This window comes from Heliconius melpomene, chromosome 1, assembly GCF_056956725.1.
Source record: "Heliconius melpomene rosina isolate 202511_hmr_F chromosome 1, ASM5695672v1, whole genome shotgun sequence".
NCBI classification, from domain to species: Eukaryota; Metazoa; Arthropoda; class Insecta; order Lepidoptera; family Nymphalidae; genus Heliconius; species Heliconius melpomene.
The window spans coordinates 5,114,165-5,141,245 of record NC_140389.1 but is presented as its reverse complement, the minus strand read 5'-3'; the positions used below and the strand labels follow the sequence as shown (position 1 = coordinate 5,141,245).

Here is a 27,081-nt window from a genome sequence, read left to right as displayed (position 1 = left end):
AAAGTGTGATGCTGCAAATGTTGTATCACCAGAATGCTTGAATCACCAGATTGAAGCATCTCACCACCAAGTTCGCTCTGGCCTCTCTGCTATGAGCGTAATAAAGCTTGAAGTTAAAAAACAAAAATAATTTTCTGGAACCTTAAGAACTATTTGTTCAAGGTAACTAATAATCCTTGTATGTATTCCACTTGGCCTTTACATCGACACTTTACATATACATGAAATATTCTGAATTTACTATAGTCTATTATAACACGATAAGACGCTATAAATAAAACATAAAGTTAGTATATCACAATATAATTATTTGGTAGAGAAATTCAGGACTATGTAAAATTAAATTATAATTTTTCGTCGCATTTTAATTTTGCCACATCCAAAATTTAAAGTTGAAAATAACATAATTTGAACATTACGCAGTAATAGCTATTTATGAATCCTATTCAACTTTCATAATAAATGTGAAAATATGTGAGTATTTCTGGACAGATTTAGATGAAACTTTTACAGTTATAAAAGTCACACATCAGAATAACATAAGCTACAATTTATGTAGAGTTTGCATAATTTTGATATAATATAACAATAAAATTGAGCGGGCGAAGCCGCAAGTGATTCGCTGGTCATTATATACTTCGATAATAAAGCTATCAAATTCCTTCCTACGGGTAGTGATTCAAATAAAGCTAATTGCAACACTGTTTAGAAAACAACATTCCGATACCCTCTATTTTGGAATTTCATCTTACTGTGTTACAGGAATTGAATACGTGCCTATTTTTGTTCTAAGACGGTAAATACATTATAAAATTAGAACGCTTGATGAAGGCATAATATAGTCATATTTACCTATATAATAATCAGTGAGGATTAAGAAGAACATGCCCAGGAGGTTTGGGCACGTCAAGGGAAGGAGTACGTAAGAATGACGGAAGGATCTATGGCTAAGGATCCCCCCGAAGACATGTGTGATGAAGTCGATAACCGTGGATAAGGCGAAAGAGATATGCAAAAGCCGTAGACGTTGAATCTCGCTCTGTCCTCTATACCCACTTAAGATACAGCGTAAAAAGGCTGAATAAAAAAATGTATGAAACTTGAAACTTTCTGCTAACCCTGTTATATAAGAGTCCAGATATAAAAAAGAAGCAACAAGAATATTATTGTTTTCTGTTTAATTTTTAAATGTCATTTCATATAGAAAAATGATATAGAGCTGATACCAAGGCAGCGTTAAATTCCACCATTCAACATGCAACGCCTCGAAAATTCCTATCCTTCTTTATGCAGAATACGGCGTGAAAACTGAAAAAGAAATGCATAATCTTATTTACGAAATAAATATTTCTTTAAACTCACTTCGTCTTCTTCTTCCTGGCATTAATCCCGGCTATTACCAGGGTCTGCCTTCCTACTCAACCTACTCCACTTTGCACGGTCTTTTGCGTGATTTCTTAAAACTCACTATCTAAAAATATTTTCAAATCAAAAATCCAGAGAAACCACGCCGAATAAAAAGTATATTTTAAAGTTCACTATATCAAATGAATCAAGTCAGTTCGCGGATGTTGAACAGAATCACTCAACGCTACCAAACTATTTAACCGAAAATATTTATTATTGTTTATAATTTGCGGTGGAAAAAGAGCATGTGGCGTTGAAAGAAAGATCTTTAGAAATAAACTAATTATATAGGTGTTTGCTATTTTATAACAATTTAATACGCTTTTCACACATTTCGCGTTATAAAAATACTAGAAGAACCGTTGAAAATTATAAATTTAAAATATTTTTTTTGGAAACGTACTTGTAAAAATTTTTAAACGTAGCCTACGTTTCCAATAAAAAATATTTTTCTTTCAAAACTAGTAAAAAGCAATGCAATGTTGGGGCTACTCTACCCTTTGCATTTATTGAATAGCAAAACTTAATGAAAGTTTTTATACCGATGCTTAGACAAAGTTTTTTAGACCGTCTAGTACGTTGTTGGTAGCGCAGTGAGACAGTGTGGGGGCAATCCTGACTTTTTATTTATCTTTTCTGGTAGTCAAAGCCCGGTGTTAAATTCCGCCACCCAGTACGCAAGTCACTTATTATCCAGTCAAGATTTTAAATATCTATATTAAAATCCAGCCAAAAAATTCTTGCTATGTTAAAATTACAATATATTTATCCGTAGTGAATGAATAACATTTTAATGTATTACAAAAAAGAAGTATTTGTATACAACCCAGTACTCGCGTAATGTAAGCAAAACGTTATTTTAACAAGTCTAAAATACTTACGGATTATTATTTCCTGCAAATAAGAGGAATAAATGATCGAAGAACACTGTTCACATATTTTACCATTTAAGCATCTATACTAGTGTCATTTAACAGAGTTTAACAGTTCGTTTGTGTGCGTTCAACGTATATTTCCAGGTGTAAGAGATTCATTCTCTCGGTCTTGTAAGACGCAAAGCGCGGTGTTGAGCTCCGCAACTCAACAGCCTTAGAATTCGGCGGAAGGTGGGAAATGGAAGAGTATTAATGGAGACAGAATGGCTTAATTCTAAGTACCCTAACTTCCTTTACTTTCTCTTTTATCTGCAGCAACACAGTATGAAGTTAAAAAAACTCATTTTTATAATGAAATAAAAATGCGAGAAATAGCCAGATTATACACAATTTCTTATATTCTTTATGTTAAAAGCAAAATATGAATTGGAAAAGATATGCTATACAAATATTTAAATATATGCTAATACACATGTATTAACAAAAGAGTTTTTCTGATATATGTAGGGTGCATACCTACTATGTATATATCCAATATTTAAATTGTAGATCCAATATTTTTTTATCAATTATGTAATGTCGACATTTCTTAGCTTATTGAAATTTAAAATGACATGTTACATCTACTTTAGAATCTAAATGGAAAAATGAAAATGAAAATAGCTCCATGCTGTTTGCTACCCCATATAGCAGGGTAGGTAAAGGTAACCTAGTGTTCTACTAACTGTCAAGATACTCTGTTTCTTCCTTTCCTCTCAATTTTATAAAGTGTCGAGGAAGAAGAATAAAGAGTTGAGTGAATCATTTTTTATTACCAATGACCTCTCTACGAAACCTCTATTTCAAGTTTCTTTGCACGTATAGTCGTTTCAGCCATTTTATAGTAATTTGTCTGCCAATAACTCAGTAACGAAAAAGTTCTTTATATAAGTAAAGCTTAATTACATTACAGGCTAGCGCTTGGACGGTATCCAAAGTTAACATTTTTGTATATTTTCTAAAATATTTCTTTTTCTTAGAGTTTAGCAACATCCCTCATACAGCGTCAAGTTAAATAATAATTACGACTTTCTACATTTTCTAAATCTCTGTCAAGCCATTTAAAATAAAAACGAGAAAACATTACCGTCAAAAAAAAAATATCTAAATTGTACATTATTTTGAAAAACAAAACAAAGATTACAATATTTACAATATCCTTATATAACACAATTGTCAAACGTGTAGCGGACTCGTAATTTTTCTCTGTAAGCAGTATTACATTGTTTAGGGTTCTGTAAAATAAAAACCCATATTAAAAAGCAGCAAAGTATCTGCCCAATTTAAGAGTCAATCATGTTACCAGTGAAATGAAAATTCAAAAGTCAGTCATGTTACCAGTGAAATGAAAATTCATTCTTAACTCATTGTAAGTGTAGTGATGTTTTTTAAAAATAAGGAAGAAAATGGTAAATTGGATAGATATTTCATTATGTACTCCCTGTTTAAAAAAAATAGTAAAGCTAAAAAACAAAATCTATACATCTTATCCTATCCTACTAATATTATAAACGTAAAAGTTAGTGAAGACAAATGCTTGTTCCACTTTCACTCAAAAAGTACTGAACAGATTAAGATGAAACTGTACAGGAATATAGTGTTTATATCAGAACAATATTTATTCTACTATCCATCCATCAGCCTTTTAAGGTCCACTGCTGGACATAGGCCTCCCCCAATGCTCGCCACTCCGTCCGGTCCTGCGCCCTTTGAATCCAGCGGTTTCCCGCTGTCTTCTTAAGGTCGTCGGTCCACCTGGTTGGAGGGCGGCCTGTACTCCTTTTGCCGAGACGTGGTCGCCATTCTACTATACAATTTATATATTACAATTTTTGTATAATTTGGCTATAATATAACAAAAGGTTTGAACACCACATACGAAGACGTGCTAATACAATACATACTCACAAATAAAGCAAAAATCTACGGAACCTTTAAAATAAAAAACTATTCGACATTATCCAAATTTTATTGCGAACGTATACATATATGACACAAAAAAGGGGCACGATTACAGGAACGTGTAAATTATGATTCGTCACGTTGAAATTATATATTATACAGTATTACCGCATTGTATAATTTCTACCAGACCGGTCAAGGATGTATGGGAAATATATACATTTTTTTATTAGGATTTTACTAAGAAATTACCTTTTTATACAATAGTTTATACAGTTTATTATGTAACTGAGTATTGCCCGGGTATAGAGATTTTCTGATCGTCTGTCTTCCTTATTTGGCCGCGAAAAATACCGTTTCCGAAGGAATTTTGAGAAATCTTCTCTTAGTGCGTCCTTACACACCCCAAGAAACCTACCAATACATGAGGTCTCCCCTTGGCCTCTCTTACCACTTACTCCTTTGCTTTAATATTTTCATTTTTTAGCTCTGGCATTGGGTTTTAATACGCAATGCCTCGAAAATACGGGCGAGAGTGGGGAAAGGAAGTGTCTTAAAGAGAGCGGAGTCCCTTAAATACTAGGTTCCCAGGTTCCTTCTGTCTACCCTGCTAACAACGCAAATCTTTACTAATTTCTCTACTAAGGTATATGCTCTATAGGTATTATGTAACACAAAAACAATATGAAAAAGAAATAATTTTCGTATATAAATATTTATACATAAGAAAATGTATATGTAAATCAAACACGTGATCGCTGTAAAGAGGGGGATCAATTTTTTTTTTTTCCACGTGACTTTTACTTTAGGCACGTTTAATACTTAGATACACCGTATTATTTCAACTTTAGTGTATTTTAAAAACGGACATTAACATTACTTTTACTTTCAATTGGGGTACTTATAAGTTTAATGTCTTGAATATTTTATACTAGTTCTTACTGCGGCTTCGCCCTCTTTTTAAATGCAAATACTAAAAAATACGGCTACATTACAACAGAAACTTAACGTCGCGTTTCGCTTCGACACCAGAGCGAAAAAATTACTAGACACTTTAACTCAGTGACACTAACTATTGAGACGAAAAAAAATACAATTAGAGACACTTGTGTCCATGCAGATACACTCAATCTAAACACTGAGTGTACCGTTTGTCGTGTTGTAGTCTATTCGTACCTAAGATTTGTGTAAGACACAAGTACATTCTAAGTGCTCGAGGTGCCTCTTACTAAAAATATAGCAGTGTTAATTAAAACGATTAACTATAAATAACTACAAATAAATAGTTGACTTGACAAGTTTGAGTGAAACAAAAAGCATTTTAGATCAACACGAGTTGCACAAGAAATCTGATGCAATATATGCATTTATTATGTAGAGAAATTTCATAACTGATGAAAACGCCCTTGTATTAAAACCATATACCTACCGTATCGTACGTTTTATTTATTTTTCTTTTCTTTTTTGGCTTCACGCTATATACTTCCTGACATATGAGGGCATGTATCAGGATAGGCAAAGAGGCAGAGACAAGGTCCTCTCTGCCTCTTTGCCTCCTCTTTTTAAGACACCCTGTTTTAGAGACATCGTTGCCCAAATGGCGTTGTGTCAATCGAAGAAGGCTATATCACATGAAATTAATAATTTTATTGTAACTTACTACTTCCGATCAGGTTTTGTTAATTCTATTCAACCATACGGACGAAGCCGTATATGAAAGCTAGTTATTATAAACATAATGGATCCTCAAAGTTCAAGCAATTACAGGCAGCCATATAAAAAAGCTAGCATTTGCTTTAAATTGGTTAATATCTAAGGGTTCCCTTACATTAATAGAAGGACGATCGTCCGATCGCCGACGAAAGTTATTGTATCCGGTGATAACCAAAAATCTTTGGTTTTTACTGTATGACAACCAGATGCAATGATACGTTGAGACTTGAGGAGCTAAAATTTAATTTTCAAATGAATGGGTTTTAGAATTAGTCATTTATTTTTTATTAATTTGTTGTGGCATTTAAGCTATCGCGATTACTTGAGGGTTCAAATTCAAGGCAAAGTCTTAATTTATATCACAAAGCTCGGCGTTGTGTTCAGCCACATTTGTTATGTTTCACGCTGTATCCCGCATATAATAGGATAAGCAGAGGGAACCTGGGAACCTAGTGTTAAGACATTTTCCTATGCAATTTTTTTGTGTTGAGTGGCGGAACTCAACGCCGTGCTATTCCTTCAATATAGCGAGGAAATTATCATATTAAATATGTATTTCCCTCAAATAGACGTGACAGATTATGATCCCCATTTGGAGAGTACAAAGTGTCTGTCTGTCTGTCTTGTGTAATATTGATGAGTAAGAGTATAATTATTGAAATTAAATAAATAATATTCTTAATAATTATAAGACAATAACATGATACAAAATCCAATGAAAACCATTCAAAAATACTAAACACGCTACAACGTTCGTTAGTTTGAATGGGCTAATCTAAAAAGTTACTGATTCGAATAGAAAAAAATGTTATAGGCTATATTGAATAATATTAATCTTTATTTGTAATTCGCTGTATCCGTAGTTACAGTTATCTCGGGAACTCAAAATGTGACGACTCCTTACTTCCCCTTTCACCAGATAACATCTAGCATCATACATATCAATTATTACTGAAACACGCTTTATACAGGATGTTGAAACATGCATTATACTGTGACAGGATGTAGCGCGGTCACTCTATACAGTTGTATGTATGAGACGATCGATTTCTAAAATTTAAATTCGCAATTTCGCATGAAACCCAGAAGTATTGCTCTCTGAAAGGTTTCACCGGAAACCGCATATTTTGTAGTATTTGTATAGAATTGATAAGATTATAGTATGATAGGCAGAGGGAACCTAATGTTGAGATATTGGGTTCCCTAATTAGGTTCTCCACGCATTAGAGACAAGACAACACGCGGCGTCGGATTCCACCATTCAACACGCAATGCCTTGTGAATTCGGCGGAAAATGGGGAACCAAAGTCATTTAATGGGAACGAAATGTCTTAACACTAGTTTCCTAAGTTTCCTCTGCCTACTCTGCTATGTATACACCGTCTTACACCGTGAAGCTGAAAAAACTTTAAAAAAATGTTTCATATAATATTTAAATAGACATAAAGATTAAACAAAACGCTAAATGAAAAAACTAGTCTTCATATGAAATTCAATTACTTATACAAAATTCAGGCCAACCGATTCAGAATATCGTGCTGCTTGGAGCCTTGAAAAATTTACATATAAAAAAAAATTGAGAACGTACTTAACGATTAATAAAATTAGTCTAGTGCCTCTTATGCCCTAATTTTGATTATTAAGATAAAAGCTGTGAGTTCTATTCCCAGTCGGATAAATTACTGCACTTAAATTATTTTAATTCCCTTATCCAAATCTTCAAATGTCTCGAAAATTGGGAGGAAAGTGGGAGGAAACTAGGGTCCCTCTGCCCACTCTGCTATGCCAAAAAGAGTAAAATGTGAAAATGCGGGATAAAGTAATTTCTGTTAGAAGTTAGTATAGCAACCAGCAAACGCAGTAATGGCGTCATAATTCATACTACATTTGATTTTTAACTTTAGAATTTGAAAAGCTCTTTGATTTAATTAACATCTTATATATTGTTTGACACTAAAATTTAACTGCAGTTTTACTTTGTTTTCAGTTTTTAGCAATTTTTAATATTTATCCGAATTGAAATTGATTATTTACATTATCCTTTTCTGGTGTACCTATGCGTTGTTGAGTTCCTCCTCTCCTCTCTTTTCCATTATCTGACTATCATAAACGTAATTTTTCGAAATTCTACACGAAACATTTCTAAATATGTATTTATCTAGGAATATTTTTATAAATTGACGCTTAATTATTAGACTTTGCTCGGTTTCCAAGAGGCGCGGGTTAGAATCCCGTTACGTTCAAAGTTTTATGTTTTCTAAAATGTAGTTAACTAGGTGTAGGTGTGTTAACTAGGTGTAAATGTAGTTAACTAGGTGTAGTAGTTATAAGGAATTGTAAGCGTATGGTACCTACACTTGTCAAAATCTTTTGGAAAACATCCAAAAATAATGGGTACGATTCCAGCTAAATTTCATTTAATTTTAAACATAAACTACTTGAAAAATCAAAAATGTTAACTAAAGGACGAAGATACGTACAGACAAAATAGACAGAATTTTTTATACATATTTGAAAAGTTTATTTACCTCTAAATATATTCTTCTACTCACTGCGCATCTTCGTTGACCTGGAATTACAAATTTATGTATGATAATACAGTTCTAGAAAGATTTTGTTAATTTTTTTTGAGTCTACAATCAATATTGTATTATTCTGCCTAATATTCTTAGCTTCAATTTTGAGTTAAAAAGATAGAAACTTTTTTAGCGTCACGCTGCATCCCTCTTATAGCAGGGTAGGTTGGGGGAACCTTTTTTAAGACACTCCGGTTCCCATTAAAACACTGTCGTCCCACACTTTTCGCCGAAAATGGGATGAATGTTAAGAAAAGAGTTGAAAAAGTGTTTCATCATTAGGTTTTCTCTGCTTATCCTGCTGCTACATACGTGATAATTCATGAAGCTAAAAAGAAAAGAATTAAAACTTACCCAAGGATGCCGTCTGTAATTCACCTTACTCTACTAACCTTTCTTCGGCAGCACGTAGCCGTGTCCCAGGCTACGTGCTGCTCTACGCGTGCACCTTTCGTTCTATTCTGTACGACTTTAAATTTACAATAAAATTCGCTTTTCCCTGTAAAGTGATTTAAAAATAATTTGGTTAAAAAATAATTTGGAAAAATACATAATTTTAAGTTTCGCCGTCGTAACGCATTGATACTAGCTTGCGATAAAAACACGACGTTTGTGGGTTCGGTTCTTACACTTTTTCTCGCTCAGATAACAATGCAGCGCGGCATTGAATTCCACCACTCAACCGATAACGCCTCAAAAATTCAGTGGAACTGTATGTCTTAACACTAGGTTCCCAGGTTCCCACTGTGTAACCTGCGTATCGAAATAAAGTGTAAAGCTTAAAGAATAATTAATAAAATATTTGTATGGTGAAATCGGAATCACTTTTTTTACCTCTTCCTTCGTCAGAGATAAATTGATCTAATAACTATCACGTGCAGTAAGACACGTATCAACTGAGTCATGGTAGGGTCAGTCAATTTATCGATGTTAAAGATCTCAGAATCTTGTCATATCTTTCGCTGTATCCAGTATATAGCAGATTAGGCAGAGAGAATCTAGTGTCAAGACACTCCACTTCGTCCGCATAGTAGTGACTGACGTAAACCCCCGCTTTAGTGTTAACTTAACACTTAACACTTAACTTATTATATTGATGATAAGAAGAAATAAATATAATAAGGTACAATCGCGTGTAGCGTTGTTAATTTAATAAAAACATACTTAACGAAGGTGAATTATTCTTTGGTCTAATAAAGTAGGCTTTTTTAAATGGATATAAATGTACAGTTTTTGGGCACCAAATTAACTTGTTACGATCAATAATATACTGACATAGCTACATATATATAAAAATATAAATAAACGCATATTTTTGCAGCGTTGTGTTCCGCTTCTCAACACGCATTATCACAAAAATTTGGAAAGTAGAAGTAGTAGTAGAAGTAGCAGAGTGAAGCAAAAAACATTTCCCTTTCTCGTAACCCTGGCTGTGGAGGCTGTCATTTCCAAATTTTACGTTAATACTTAGTATAAATGAGAATAGAACTTGCTACCATCAATAATGTGGATAATAGACACAGCTACAAAGAAAATGTATGGACATAAAAAATAATAAAAGCATATAAAACGTTCGTTTAAGTTCAGTTTAATGGATATGATTGATTGTGCCCTGTTACGTACTTCTATCAATTGGCAATGCATCATGAAAGTGCATGTTGCAGTTAAATCAGATATGTTATTGAACTAATTTCTTTATGTTTATAAAAATCAGCTTTACGTAAAGTGCCGAATTTGAAAGATATTGCATGTAGAATGGCGGAACTTAACGCCGCGCTTCGACCAGGACGAGGACCTCCAACTCAAGTGAGGATCGATCCCACGGCCGTTCTCAAGTTCAAGTGAGGGTCGATCCCACGGCCGTTGCTTCTTCATCAGACGCTATTTACAGCTAAACCTAAGGGTTTTTTTTATTTATTTATTTATTTGTTATTATAATGTAAGTGGGGGACGGAAATGTCTAAATGGGGGATAGAGTGCCTTTAACACTAGGTTCCTAAATTTCCTCAACTCACCTTGTCTGTGACTCACTCGCCCTGTGAGCGAAATACAGCGTAGAGCTAAAAAAAATACATAAAAATAAAAACATAGACACTTAAGTAAATGACTGATTTTATATACAACCTGCAACATCCACTTTTTACACATGCCTTTATTATGACATAGTAACAGCAACTTGAATGTAACTTTAAATTAAAATAAGTTCAGCAAAAAAGGAGAGCGGGTTTTTTTTGTAAAAAAAAATCTTAGTCCGATTTTTTCTATTCAAATGTGCCTAATACATAACTAATTTGGCACAGCATCGAATTTTCGCTGAAATATTTATTCAATTCAAATGACAAAATTGAGGACTGAAATGTTGTACAACGTGATGTAAATAATTTTTATAATTTCTAGCAATTACACTTTTTTGGAAATTTTAGTGTTCTCTGCATCTTAAAATTTCAATTAGAGTAAAACACTATTTAGGCTTTTTTTTATTTTAATGATTATTATTAGTAAAAACATTGAAACCTACCTCTGTAATAATTCTTTTAACGCTTCAAGTACAAGTAGAAAATAGACGCAAGCACATTTTATGATAATTTTAAATACCAAGGTTTTTTGAGATATAACGTACATTTATTTTTATTCTCTTACGAAGTATAATATAGGCAAATCTAAAACTATGTATTATAACACAGATTAAAATAACTAAAATAAATTATTATAATTGTAAAATATTATTTTTATCTATATTTTATTACGCCATATTTTCTGTACTTTATTTATGTACAATTGAACGAGTATTAAGCAATTATGATTACAAACATTTATTTTATACTTTTTTCAAATACTAAAACTCCATCAGAAAAGATCTAGCATACATTTTTCAATTTGGAATTCAAAGAGACGGCTCTATATATACGCCGGCATCGAGAGAAGTCGGTTAGTTCAGGCCAATGCCTTATTGCGTACGCGCACATTTTCAAAAATTGATCGATTTTTCTACTTTTTTTTCGTATTAATCCCAGATTTTTGATATTTTGTCTATTTTTCTACTTTCAACGTGACAGTGATTGTGAATTTTTTTTAATCGCGTGTGATAATATCATTTTTTTATAGAAAGGTATTTATTAAACTATTTAAATGATTTATTTTATTTTTAATATTAATTTATAAAATAAAATTATTATTTAATCAATATTGATATTGTAAAATAAATAATATATTTTATCATATATTTAAATTAATAAAAAAAATGCATGTCAAGTAGTAAAAGTTACAGAAAAAAAAGAATGACGCAACAAATACTACGTATTTCTATTCTACTCTAGGAATCTATGAACTATTGTGTAAGTGAAAGATAACGTTAATTTTATACGCAACAGATGTGCGGATACTTTTAATAACTTATTTTTAACAAAAATATAAAAAGATTTTTTTTTGTGTTTAAATTTTTATATAGATTAAATAAAAAATATTTTATGAAAAACATAAGTTCAAATATTAAAGTAAGGATATATGTACATATTTTTATTTAATTTTAATGTACGCATACAATGCTTAAATTGAATAATAAAATATATATTTTTAATTAAGTTCAAAATTATTAATAGAAAAAAATATTATTATATATATTTTTTTATATTAAATAAATAACTTATCTGTATGAAATAAAGTGTATGCTGTTATGTTAATATAAAAAAAATTAATAAATAATTTAATCTACATAAAATATTGAGGCCGTGGTGACAAAGTGAGACAGGGTCCGATTATAAACGCGAAGAACGTGAGTTCGATTTCTATTACTGGAAATTCTTCATTCTATTCATATCTCCGTTCTATCAAGGCAGCGTTGAAATTTGCCACCCAATACATAATCTTTTGAAAATTAAATGGAAAGTTAGAATATATTTTGGTTTTGGAAAATTTCACACAGTATTGAATTAAGTTTGCAACTTAAAATAACAATTAGTTAATAATTCCGAACTCTTAGACGGAAAGTAGTAGGTTCGATAGTATCTAGTTAATTTTAAAAATCAATATCAAAGTGAATAGCAAACGGAGAGAGAGAATAATGATTAATCATTAAGTTGTTACTCTACTTATCAAATACCATCAACAACTCTTCTCAGCAAAACTACCTTCCTCGTCGGCGCTAGCTTCCTGTAGGACTAACACTACTGACATTTTTATAAAACTTGCTTATTTAAAAGTGTATGTTATAGCCTAATTCAATAAAGAATATTATATTAATATGTGGTAGACAAAGTGCGGCGTTGAGTTCAGCCACTCAATATACATGTCTCGAAAATCGAGTAGTGAGTGGAGAACAGTGTCTTCGCTCTAGGGTCTCTCTGCCTACCCTTCTATGCAAGAAAAGGCGTTTTTTAACAAGTCAATAAAATTGTAATATTCATTTATAACATATAATCATAATTTGTTCCAGATAAGAGAATCTCACATATAATGTATACTATACTAATATTACTCGCTCTGGCCGGAGCTAAGGCCGCCAACGTCAACAGACATATGAAATTATTGGATTTAGATAATCACATACAATCGAATGGTAAGTTCAGCTTAGAACTACAAATATTATAATTTTATTATTATCTAGAATATATTTACCACAAAAGGTGGTAAAGCTGCACAATGTTTGACTGTAATCGCGACGATTGTGGGTTCGATTCCCAATCGGGGGAATGAATTATTTTCTTTTCCCCGCTCTAGTATAATCGCACTCGGTAATAAGAAAACACGGCATTTAGTTTCACTACTCAACACACAATGACTCGAAGATTGGGGCGGAAAGTGATAACTGGAGTATCTTAATACTAGGTTCCCTCTGCCTACCCTGCTATATGCTGGATACATAGTGATGATGAAAAAAGTACCAATTATGGTTATTAGCCAGAGTTCCGCCACCCCACACGCAACGTTCATCATTTGCCTTGTCTTTCTAATAAAAAAGAGTGGAATTAGAAACACGAAATATTCTCACTACTTTCTTTTCTATATAAAAAAAAACGGAGAATTAAATGACTAAATCTCTCTACCCACAGTACACACGCAACAATCAAAACGTTTTCTCACACTAACAAGGCGACCGATGGCGCGTAGTGTTCACACACCGGGTACTACCTTGGAGCTCAGTTGTGAAGCTATCGCCGCGCCCGCACCCTCGATACACTGGTTCAAAAATGATGCTCCTGTATATGAGGTAAGAAAAAAAAATTATAAGTAATAAAAAGTATATTTTATACTGAATTTCTAATTACCTAAGAGGCATTTTTCCTAAATGGACAAAAATGGGCGGTGATCGCAGTGCTTTTATTCCGTAAAACTGCAGAAATATTAAATGATTTCCTAAATAAAATACATTAGAATCGTCGTCTGAATGTAATTGCGAGGGTTGTGAGTTCTATTTCCTCCTATTTTCCTTTTATTCGTTCTGGTAACAAGATAAAATGCAGCATTAAGTCTCGAAAATTTATCAGACGGTGCGTGGGGGAACGCAGTGTCCGAACACTTAGTTTTCTCTGCCTATCCTGTTTCATGTAATTACCTACCCTGCTACAGCGATAACTTCTCTTCATTCAATTAAATCAATCTTCATTCCAGTACGACAAAGAATCAAACGAAGTGATAGACACCAACCCGTCGTCTCTCGCGCGAGTGTCGTCAACACTACTTGTCTCTCGAAGCGAAAGCCCGGCGGAATATACTTGCCTTGCTGTGTCAGGAATGAAGACGGCTAGGGCATCTACTATTGTTTATAGCAAAGGTAATTTTTCTATTTTTTATATATTACAGATTGAGGCTTTTCTACTAAGTGACAGGTTGTGAGTTCGATTCCCACTCGAGGAAATGAAACATTAAATTTAAATTCAAATTTATTCTATGATTCATTCTACATCTATTGCGGAAGTAGTAAAAAAAATTGAACCGTGTACCGGCGGCGGCGCTTAAATAGCGATAACGCTATTCATAATCTAAAAGTGGATGAAATTCCAATTTTTTAACACACGTGTCTCATTTTTTTTTATTGTACAGATAAGATATGGAAATTATAAATTCATTGTACTGTTGACATTTGCCTAATATTTTCTAATACTAATAACACTGCTTTTATCTACGGATTTGCGCCCATATTATATGGAGGGTATAGGGAACCTAGTGTTAAGACACTCCATCCCCGTTTTCCGCCGTTAGAGGCATAGCGTGTTGAATGGCGGAATTCGACGCCGCGCTTTACATTGTTGTGAAATAAATATTTCATTCCCCCGAGTGCGAATGAAACCTATAATCTTTATTTATTAATATTATTTTTTTACATACTTTATATATAATATAATCAACTGTTATCTATCTATATATCAATATTATAATGAAACTGTGCGTGACCGTAGCCTGTTCAAATCTAAAAGTTTATCAATGAAATGCGTCACCTACTCAGAATAGTTTTAATGAGTATATAATTTATATATCATTTCTCAGAAGTGTAAGATTAAAGTGACTTACTACAATTTTTCTACAAATTTAAAGTGTTATTCCACACTTACAAAATAAAAATACTTTTTATAAAAAATAAGAAAATTAACGTAGCGGAAATTGAATCCGCGTTTCTTGGAAACCGTCCAAGCACTATCAACTAAGCCATACGTTCTCATCAGGCTACATCGAAATTATTATATGTTTGAAAACTTATTATTGCTGCTAGCATCTCTGTAGGGTGATTTTTATAAATTTCCGCTACTCGAAGTTAACTACTATGCTTAACATAGTGCGTCCATATATCGCGTACATAGCAGAGTAGGCAGATGGAAACTGGAAACCTAGTGTTAAGACACTACCGTTCCTCACTTACCGCCAAATTATGGAGGAATTGCCAACTCAAGGTCAAACTTTGCCATGTTACCAGAACAAAGAAATTAAAATAGACAAAATGCTATATTGAATTCCGCTACTTCGCTTGTGCACCGAATTCAGAAACAAAGTCTTAAAAATAGGTTATCTCTACCCACTCTTCTATATTCGGGATAAAGGGTGCGAAACACATAATTAAAACGTGAAATAAACTGGAGCCATTGTTACGTATCGTATACGTATAACCTGTCTGATTAAATATGATTGTCATTTGTGGGAATACTTATTTTATTTAAGACCAATTTTTTTCATATAGGCGGAGGCTATTTTCCGCCATCCATAATATAATAACAATATGAAATGAGAGAAATTTGAATAAATAGTAAACTATATCTAGAATTATAATATAGAAATTAATTTCTTATTTAACTCACAACTGTTCTATGTAAAAAGCTATATATGATGACAATGCCTGAAATATTGCAATAGCAATTATACACTACTGCGAAATAACTATAATGTTATTGTTTGAAAAGCTTACCAGTTCTTGTGAGTGTGAGTTTGAAATGTCTCAAGAATTCAGCGGAAAGTGGAAATGGAAGTTCTGGAGGAACTCTTAATGGGAACAGAGTGTCTTAACACTGGTTTTCCAGTTTCCCTCTGTCCCTTTGCAGTCCTCTGTGCAGGATATAGCGTGAAGCTAAAAAAAATCGAAATCCCGTAATTTAGGATTTATTAATTTCGTTCACCACACCGTATTTAAAAGCATATGTGTTTTTTTCTTTATATAATATATGTTTATACTTATACAATATGAAATCAAATTATTGCATTTACTTATATGTAAAAAATAATACGATTATTGTCTAAATATATTATTATATAAAGCAGAATAATGGCCAAATAAATACAGAATAAATATAGAAATAGTCTAATTAAATGTTATAAGTATTCATTCACTTGGGAACTAATCAAATATCCTTAAACTTTGATAATATTTTTTTATTAGTTTCGTCGGTTCGTGTAATATAAGCCCCAGAGAACTGAAGACCTGCGTTATTTGATATTTTTGGCTATTATAATTACTTTATAAGGCTTAGCGGCTAAGGCGCTTGACAGTGAACGGTTGTGGATTCGATTCCCACACGGAGAAATAAATTATTATTGACACTAAGGTCTAAGGTCATCAACCTCTCCGTACATGCTCTCCGGGGATTCCTCGTGATTTTTACGTCACCTTTTTCCAGTATCATCAATACTGTGTTAAAATTATTATTATTTTATAAATTTTAAAGTTACGTTCTACTTGTCAACAGATGGCAGCACTGATATTACAGAGCGATCAAAACTCGTGCCGCTAGCGCCCCGCATACTAGTTTCGTACAAAGTTTATGTAGATATAATGGGTAGCAACATTGTATTGCCTTGCCGAGTGAAAGGACATCCCCGACCAGTGGTCATGTGGAAGAATAATAATGGAACTGTTATTAAAAATGATAATAGGATGAAGGTGAGACTTATTTTGTGCCTTATTAAGATAAAATCTGTTCAATAAAATAATAATGATTAAAGTCACAATAATTAGATCCAGCTTTTTTTTCCTATCTTATTTATATTATAAAATGTTATATGTCTATTATTTTTTATTATTTTGTCTCTCTATTATTTTTTTGCACTACCAAGGTAATTTTTACCTTTCTTTCTTCTAAAAGTCACTAATAGTGATAAATTCAAAGAATACAAATTATTATTTCTGCTATTCGATACGAGATGGCGCTATAGATTTAAGATAATCTCATGAAATTGTTGTCTTCATTAAAACATACATTTTCTACAGGTGCTTCGTTCAGGAGAGTTAGTGATCACTTCATTACAGTGGTCTGATATGGGAGAATTCTATTGCAAAGCGTCCAATGTCTTTGGAAGCACTGAGATCAAAACGTTTGTTTATCCGGCACGAGTAAGTATTTTTTTTATTTACAATTTAACGCAAATTTTATTCAAAAAAATATACGATGTTAATACCTTTGTTTCTCTTATGGAATAAGTTATCAGTGATTTTTTACTTTGGTTTCTTCTGCAATAAACATAACTACTCAGTTGGATTAGTGCACATTACAATAGATTGGTATGAGACCCACTCTAAGTATTTTCAAAATAAAAATATAAAATGCCTATAGAATATTGTTATTTTACTGAAAACTGAGAGACTCTAATTAATCATATGAAAATGTATGAATTTTAAAAGTATTTTTCTTTTGTTTCAGCCAAACGATACGGATGGATAAATTAATATAAATAATAATCAAACTTAAGTTCCTGTTGCTAGTAAGGATAACGCGCTTCACACGCGCGACGAGACGCTGCGATTTTATTAATAATATATTGCGTTTTTTAATAATTACATTAAAAGTATTGTAAAATATTTTTTTTACTACTATTTAGATACAATGTGTCATTGCTTCTATTAACGGAGAGTTCAAATAGTTCAAGTCGATTTTTAACCTTTAACTATGGACGTGACTTTTTTATAACACACATATGGACGTCGGGTCTGTCAGACCAGTGTATTTATTGGTCATATTCCGTCTGTTTTTTAAAGGAAGAAGACAATTTTATGTTTTAATTTACATGAATAGCCTCAAATCAAACAAAATCAATATAAATAAAATCGCTTTTTATTAAACTTTACGCATCACTACGATTTAAGTAACTTAAAGTCACAATTTCAGTCTTTGGCCACATGGGATGACTCTTAAGAAAATAATACTATAAAAAAAAGACAGATAATAAAATAAATATTTTTTTAACAAAATATAAAGTCTAACAATTAAAAAAAATAAAGAAATTACATCTTATGGTGTAAAATAAAAATTTTGACAACACCTCAATATAAGGTACAATTGAACATCGATACACAATGGCTTTCAACATTGTTGGCAAACAGGACGATTGCAGTCAACATAAGTATGTGTTGTCTTTCTATATATCTTATGGGGGCAAAGTATACATGTTTTTCAAGAACCCAAAACTATTTTTTTAGCTTCATGCTCAATAAATGATAGATCAGATCGCGAAACGCGAGTCAAAGTCATTCTTAATTCTTAGAGTAGTTTAGTATATGAAACGCGTCTTTTTATTTGATAAAGTGTTATTTTCTTTTTAAAATGTCGTCGTCCAATTCTTTTGTTTGATGTTGATTATAAAGTACCGATATATTTGTCCCTGACATGCTTGGTCGATCATTTTTTTCCATTTTATCATAAAAACTAAAAAAATCTAATCTTTTTTTTAGGTAAATAATATTTATATTACTAAAATATAGGACAAACAATGCAAAATAATATATGATATATAACAATAAAAACATTTGAATACAAATAATACAATTAAAATATTAAAGTATATTTTGTAATATTATAAAAATATATGGTGTTTTGAAATCATTATGTATGGGAAACATGGACGTCGGGTCTGACAGACCCAGGCCCCGTTTAGAAAGTTAAATACTCACGTGTTTTGAAGCCAGAGACACAACCACTGCTATCTACATTCATTTTGGCATTAATACGAAAGGTACTGAGCGACTTAGTGGCGGAGGTCACCGAGAAGTGGCCGATTTGTAGAATTCGTAGACCTAGATGGGTCTGTGAGACCCGACGTCCATACTTAAAGGTTAATATTCTTATGTGAAGGAAAGTTTTTTTTTATATTTACGTATATTTTATGCTTACTTTTTTATTAAACAAATGAAGTTAGTAATATCACTCTGTCTGTAGTTCAATTAGTTCTATCTGTATTCAAAAAGTTTCACATTAATTTTGGAAATAATGAAATGATAACTAAAGTTAACTGTCAAAATTGAGGCTAAAACAAAATGTTTCTAATGATGAGGCTTATAGAAATGGCTTACTGACTTGTTCTCTCTACTTAATAGTAACTTTTCAGTATTTCTAAATATAGAATAAGTAAAACGTCTCGTTTTGTACTTATTAAGTTAGTTTGTAAATAAAATACTTCCGCTGGACCGGAAGTAGAAGTAGGTTGTTTTTTAAGAAACAAATTGTATTATTTCATATGTTCATATAATTTTTATTATTTTGTATAATTTTAATAAATAATCTCTCAACATTAAAATGTACTATAGCATTGTTTTGATAAGACCTATTTGTAGTAGGTACTAGACATTTCATTAACATTTTTTAAGTAAATTCTTGCAGAAAACTATTTTTATATACTTTTGTTGCATTTTATATTCTATATAAAATTCTGTCGCAGCGTTATAAACACCGTGTGGACGCAAAACTGAAACCGAATCTGCCTATTTTAATTATAATTGTTGTAACTTATAAATAAACATACAGCAATGGTATTATTTAAATATTGTGATCTATTAACAAGTAGTAGACTGTGATTCGTAGATATTGAGTTAATTAAAAACTGGAAACCATTTGTTTTATTTTTATTATATTTATAAGATTCAACCCGATATTGCACCGAGCAATTTCAACGAGTATAGGAAGTTTCCTAGTTTATATAATTTTTGTTTTCTAGGGAACTCCCTAGAAAAAAATATTGTGTTGGCAAGCAAACGCAGTAACATATATAGTATTACTGACACACTTCTTACTTATCATAAAGTTACACTTACATCCTTCTTTACATCCAATTAAAGCAATCATCAGACAAAGGAAATATAGCTAAACAAAGCAAAGCAGCATCGAATAAGTTTTAAGAGAAACATATATTATGTGCTTACGCTGCAGTTATACCCCCTGATGGAAATGAAATAATTTTTTTAGCTTCACGCTGTATTTTATGTATATATGTAAGTACGTACAGCAGGGTAGGAAACCTAGTTTAAAGACACTCCATTCCCCATTTTGTGCTGAATTCTGTAAGCATTGCGTGTTTAGTGGCGTAACTTAATGCCGCGCTTTTCCTCGAAATCAGAGCGGAGAAAAAATATATCAAATATTTCATTTCCTCCAGTAGGAATCGAACCCACAATCCGTCGTATCATTGAACATAGGCAAAACGAAGTCTTAATCTTAAATCTAGTTTACGATTCAATATAGATCAAAGATCAAGACGCTTAAACAAGAAGTTAACATAATGATTAATGATAGCATCCAGATCGCATCGTCGTGATCGCATTCACCAGTGTTTGTTATTGCGCAATTAGTTATTATACCGGCTGTAAGAAGTCGTGCGGTTTGTAGGAGAGTGTGGACATGGCTTTATTTTCTTTTTGGCTTATCCATCTATCTATTAAAAGAAAAAATCTAGTGATAATAGATAAATCATTATGTATTATGCTTTATAAACCCTGGTTGTGTTGCCGAAATTAAATTGTTTTTTTTAATTCTTTCTCAAGTGAAAATCGAACCCACAACCATCGCGTATACAGTCAGTTGATGTACCGCTGCGCCATGACAGCCTCATTACAATCATATCTTATAAGTAGACAGCATAAATATATAGAAAAAGTAATATTGCCCTAAATTTTAACTCACTTTAATTTCAAAGCCCCAAGTCATACTTATGTTAATTACAAAACGTATAATTATAGTATGTTAAATTATGAAAAGACGATCTAGCTCAAGGTCATACAAATTAAACTTTAATATCTAAATACTATTAATATATTGATTAATATTATTAGCTGTATGTCTGTTAGCAAATAACTTATTTTTTTTTTTTCATAAGGCAGAGTTGAAATTTTTAATGATTTTTTTTTTAATATTTAAGGAAAAAAAACAAATAATGCTCTAGAAATATTAAGTCTTTACATCTTTATACTACTTCTACATCCTTATTATTATTTATTATTATTCTATTTTAAAACATTTTAAATATTCACTCTAAAACTAAAGCTAGGGGGTGTCTAAGTTTTTTTCTTATACTAAGTATATCTTTAAATTAAATGCCAATTCAAAAAACACCATGCATCGGACAATGCAAAAGGAACACCTCATTCTTTATGTCTTTAATCTAAGTTTTGTTTCCTTATCTTGACACTATAAGATATAAGGGATATCCTTGAAATTAGAATAAACGTTACTTGAAAGAGTGATCTGTCACTACACTTTCAACATTCTCTAGATGCCTATGTTATATATTATAGACGATTAAGACGATAATGAAGCAATATCGTGAACATGGTAAAATTATTGCGATTGGTGAATCGTGCGTTAACATATTAATACTTAATACACGACTTGGGAGCTATTCTGAAACCGTTTCATATTTTATTGTTAATTTTATTTATTTATTTTATATATAAGAAACATATTATGGTTTTTGTAAAGAGACTTTATATGTTAAGTGATAAAACTCTCACACTTACCGAAATTATAGGGTTAAAACATAGATAAAAAATTTAAGCCTTACACATTCTCAACTCAAAATATGTTAAGTAACTATTAAAAAAAGCAACTCTAATTAATTTCAAATCTATACAATTATAATGAATAAGCTCAATTTTATTTAGTTTGTTATGATTAAAAACTAAAGACAATAATATAAAAATGTTACCGCCCGAACAGGGACTTGAACCCTGGACCCTTGGATTAAAAGTCCAATGCTCTACCGACTGAGCTATCCGGGCTATGGTATTTATTGGGAAATAATCTGTTTATATTATTAATGATATACGATTGTGTTAGTCAATAACTTTATGTTTATCATATAAAATATTAGCATAATAATGGCACAATTGGGATGGTCATAACTGATGCATTTAGCTTATCAAAAATAAGAAAATCTTATTTTAAGTATTTATATCTCATGTATTTAATACTACGTGTTAGATGAAGCTCACCCTGCGTAAGTACTTTTATTTCAATAAAAGCGCAATCACCCAAGCGAGGATCCACATTTCTTTTAGTAGATTGTCATTTTAATTTGGTGTGAAACTCACGTATATTATATTTAAATAGAAAAAAATAATAATAATCGATATTGTTGTATCGATCATAAGTGAGTTTATTTTCTCACTCCAATTGCCAATTTTCAAGTACTTAACTGTCAACACAAAGTTTTTTAGGCTGTATGCATTCCTACTTGATAATTAATTAGATAATAAATTAATACTTAAAAATTGTATTAGTAAATATTTTAGAATAGACCACCTTACGTAAAATCAATTCAAAACATGTTGATTACTACAAATTATTTAACGCTAAACTATTGAATGATCAGTGTAAGCACATTATACTTACCTACATATGAAGTCGTGTACTTTGATAATGAGACCACTTTAGACGTCCTTCATAAGTATTTCGCGATAGAATGATTGGCATTTGTGGTAAAAAGTTTATTTTGACGTATCTAGTTCAGTCCGTTTCAGTTCAGCCCAGTCTATGAAGGTTTAATTATTTTTTGTGTGTTTTATATGTGATTCAAGTTTCGTATGAAATCGTTTTTTAAAATTATAAAGAAAATCACTAAATCTTATGTATAGATGAACTACTCGTTTTAATAAACGGGCAATCCATCCATCCATCCATCCGTTAAGTGTCGGAACTAAACACCGCAATTGTCAAAAAGTCATGCAAAAAAAATAGAACTCATGCTCTACGTGTTGCTATAACCATGCATTTATTTTTATTTCAATTGTATATTTATACAAATTAATTTGGATTTAAATCTCCAATTACTATTAAGTGTGAAAAAAGAAAAAGATTTGACTTGTGACTTTGTAACTGTGTAATAAAATCTAACAAATCGAATTTGAACCACTGAAAATAATTGTATCATCATGAAATTTGGCTACTTGTTATACTAAGCATAGGTAATAATACAATAATATGGTTTCATCGAGCTGGTCTGATGATGGAGCCAGGGGCTTCACCAAGAGTCATTCAAGTTAGGCTCGTGTATGTAATTTATACACTTGGTGTACAGAAACGTATTTTTATTATTTTTTTTAATTATTCGTATTATATACATGATTTACAAACAAACTGTTTTTCGTTGTATTTTCAATATGTATATCCAAATAGAAATACCTGCTATGAGCATCCACTATCATTAAACATGTGTACCAAATAGGTACCGAGCTTTGGCAAATTCGTGCGAAAGCAAAATTATTAGGACTTACATTTGGCGTGTGGTTTAAACTATAATTTCTATTTATATTGAATACTAGTGGACCCGGACGCGGCTACGCCTGCTTAAACTATAAGAATATTTATTAACTATATTTTCAGTTTTCAATAGAATTAGTAAGAAAATATAAGCTTAAATAATCAAAAATAATAATAAGTAGAGACATATTATTGGAAAAAATATCTGAGAAATTGAAAACCAACATAAGAAGTAAAAATAACTACAAATTAAGTAAAAATACCATAAGAAGTAAAAATAATCCGTACCTAAAAACTACCTAAAAGGATATTTTTTGCCAGCAATATCAAATAAAATAAGAAGAGAACCAAAGTGTATTTTAAATTAATTATAAACAGCAAATAAAGTTCGAAAATGTAATAAAACCATCAACGTCATCTGCCCGTTCGCGTCGGTCATACTCACACCGTGCCGCCCGTAGGCTTGGTCATTTCGAATCAGTGACATCTCCTTAATTATTTATTAGAATGTTATACAGTAAACTATAATTTCAATAGATAAAATGCTATAATGTTTATTTTCATAAGGATGAATATCAAAATGTCGCGGTAACGGTTGCGTAGCGACGCGACGGTTGTTATTAACATGGCAGAATAAATTGCATGTCAAATTAAAAAGTACTTTAAAATATATTAATTTATATGTGTAATGTAATGTTATATAGCCTATAGCACTTTTGAAGAATGCAGCTTTCATACAAAACAAAAACAATGTAAATCGGACCAGTAGATCCAGAGATCTTAGCGTTCAAACAAACAAACAAACAAACAAACAAACAAACAAACAAACAAACAAACAAACAAACAAACTCTTCCGCTTTATTATATTAGTATAGATATTATTTTTAAATTTAACTTTCATAAATGCTTATCGTCTGGCTATAAAAGCGACGGTTTTGAGTTTTGTCTAATAGAGAAATAAGTTATCTTCATTTCCTCGCTCTGGTAAAGTGACAAAGTATGACAGCGATTCACGTAATGCTTAACTGGAACATGTGTAACATGGGGGCTGAGTCCTCAAATATTTTCTGGATTATTTTTACTGTATTTGTAATGTACGATAACCACAATCAAATAATATTAGTAACACACTCCTAACTAAAACATAAAAAAAGTATTTATATTTATAAACATATTATTATTTATCGTATTTATATGCATTTATAATAAAAATCAATTAAAAGAAATAAACAAAAAAATAGAATTATCTAAGAATTTTAATACTTACAATAATAAACATACTTCTACTTACATTTAAATTAAAAAAAAAAAAAAACATATTTTCTTATATAAAAAAATCGCTAATAATATCCTCTATGGTTTCTCACAACTTGCACCAGACCACCAATAATTAATCGATATTTCAGCGCGGTAAGACAACTCACGACCCGACTGAGATTGGGCAACCACTGCTACATTGATTTAGATTGAACACTGTGTCACTATGTAGTTATAATTTGCCGACTGAAATATCTTCACGTTTGTATAATATTTTATATATTGAAGCGAGGCAATGATTATCTTAATAAGAGGAATGATAAATATGCATGAGGCCAGGCCAGAAGTATGACTGTAAAAGCGACAGGTCGTGGGTTCGATTCCCATTGAGGGCAATTAATTGTTGTCATTTCCTCGCTCTGTTAATAAGACAAAGCTTGGCGTTTGGTACGAGGTGAGTAGTTGAGTGGCGGACCATTTTAATTAGGTAAAAAAATATAGATGTGCAATTTTTTTGTGGTTATTTTGATTTTAAAATTTAATTATTTGATCCAAAACACTAAAAATTCACATACAAAATTATTATTACAAAAAGTTCTACATATTATATTTGTAGAACATCTCGCCCCCGGGTGGGGTCGAACCACCAACCTTTCGGTTAACAGCCGAACGCGCTAACCATTGCGCCACGGAGGCTTTTGGGAATCTACTCATTTTTTAAAATCTGATACGGCAATGAGTAGCGCCACTAATACAAATGTCGAATATGACGAGAAAAATGAAGAACGAAGTGTCTTGACTCTTGATACTAAGTTCGATGCTTTTTTTAGCTTTACGCTGTACATATCAGGGTATGCAGGGAGAACCTGTGAACTAGTTCCCATTAAGACACTTTCCTCCCCACTTTCTGCCTATGTTGTGCCTATCGATTTGATGCTTGTTATAGTAATGAATATGAGCTTTAGAAAAGCTTGTAAATACCTAACTAAAAATAAGTATTTAAAGGAAACTTGTAAACTAGACAAAACACAAAAGTTTAAAAATTAAAAACACAAACAAAATCAACAATAACACAAAAACAACTACACAAAAATTCAAATAAAATTACATAATACATTACAAAACACAGAACGATGTAAAACACCCTCATTATATATTTTTTATTATATTTATTATAGGAAACCTATACAAAAAGCTCGCCCGAACAGGGACTTGAACCCTGGACCCTTGGATTAAAAGTCCAATGCTCTACCGACTGAGCTATCCGGGCTGTGACAATGATGTATAAAATATCACATCACTTCTTATTACCTCACTTAACAACTTAACAATAAAAACTTATAAGAACAAATAACGAATACTGTATTTATCATTTTTAGTAGAGAACTTTTAAAAGTTTCCAAAATTAAATTTATTTATGTATTTATAAGCTTTTCTAAAGCTGATATTCATTATTGTAATAAAAAATAACTTGAAGCTATTTATTTCCAAAAATAAAAATCTTAAAAATGTGGAGGATACAGGAAACAAAGTGTTGAATCACTAGATTATATTTTTTTTTCCCCTTATTACAATACAAATGTATGTAAATATAAAATTAATATAATTAAAATACAATTGCGAAAACGGAGTGTCTTAACAGTAGGTTCCCTCCACTTAACCTGCTTTGCGGCAACCGTGATGCTGCTTGTTTTGAACTACAACACCTGTATACTATTACACCATCTTCGAAATTCCATTAAAACACCTTATTAAAATGTTCTAAATCATACAGTAATTCAAAGCATCGAGACCTTGCTCTCGAATATAATCGATGAAACGAGTAATCGTGTTACATCTCGATTATCGTATCATGCTTTTGAAATTATAGTGATGGGAAATTAGATTATTTTTGAACCTCTATAGTAGATCTCTTTTAGTATTTTTTTTGGGTAGGCAGAAATAGCCTATTTTTAAGATACACCGTTAGACACGCACTATCGAATTTATAACATATTCCGTATTGAGTGGCGGATTTCAACAGTGCCCTGATAACAAAAGGTTTTTTTTCACTGAGTGGGAATCAAACTCACAACAGTCGACCACCACTGTGCCGCGACGGCATCAAACAAAATATTTTAAATGACGCAAAATTGAGCCCAGATCCATTACGCATATTGAGCAATGTAAGCAAATCGTCCAGATAGCGTCACGATAGTATTATTTGTTGCTAAATACATATATAACCCTTCCAATTATATTATATATGTTCTAGACATAAACTGATAATAGTTCTACATAGACTATGTAGAATATATATCTATGATATGCTTTTTTTGTCTTATAACCAGAGCGAAGAAATTCAAAATAGTTTATTCGCCCGAGTGGGAT

The 27,081-nt window shown here is 31.6% G+C and overlaps 1 protein-coding gene and 3 non-coding genes across 6 annotated transcripts in view; 1 reads left to right on the top strand and 3 right to left on the bottom strand.

The window, feature by feature from the left end:
- Positions 1-17,852, top strand: part of LOC146541058 (neural/ectodermal development factor IMP-L2-like) — a 46,996-nt gene extending 29,144 nt beyond the window's left edge. For 2 of the 3 annotated variants that reach the window (XM_085194202.1, XM_085194277.1), the window contains exons 2-7: positions 12,945-13,067; positions 13,561-13,718; positions 14,120-14,282; positions 16,681-16,874; positions 17,202-17,324; positions 17,632-17,852. In XM_085194202.1, the coding sequence (XP_085050328.1) occupies positions 12,965-13,067; positions 13,561-13,718; positions 14,120-14,282; positions 16,681-16,874; positions 17,202-17,324; positions 17,632-17,652 (762 nt within the window). In that variant the 5' untranslated portion in view covers positions 12,945-12,964 and the 3' untranslated portion in view covers positions 17,653-17,852. Of the gene's footprint in view, positions 1-11,435; positions 11,622-12,944; positions 13,068-13,560; positions 13,719-14,119; positions 14,283-16,680; positions 16,875-17,201; positions 17,325-17,631 lie in introns of those variants that run through there. The other variant, XM_085194113.1, reaches the window with a different exon arrangement.
- Positions 17,853-21,901: 4,049 nt separating this feature from the next.
- On the bottom strand, positions 21,902-21,974 carry TRNAK-UUU (transfer RNA lysine (anticodon UUU)). Its single transcript has one exon. It is a non-coding gene; the product is annotated as a tRNA-Lys (tRNA).
- A 3,360-nt stretch (positions 21,975-25,334) lies between these two features.
- Positions 25,335-25,407, bottom strand: TRNAN-GUU (transfer RNA asparagine (anticodon GUU)). Its single transcript has one exon. It is a non-coding gene; the product is annotated as a tRNA-Asn (tRNA).
- A 501-nt stretch (positions 25,408-25,908) lies between these two features.
- TRNAK-UUU (transfer RNA lysine (anticodon UUU)) lies at positions 25,909-25,981 on the bottom strand. Its single transcript has one exon. It is a non-coding gene; the product is annotated as a tRNA-Lys (tRNA).
- Between the last annotated feature and the right edge of the window lie 1,100 nt (positions 25,982-27,081).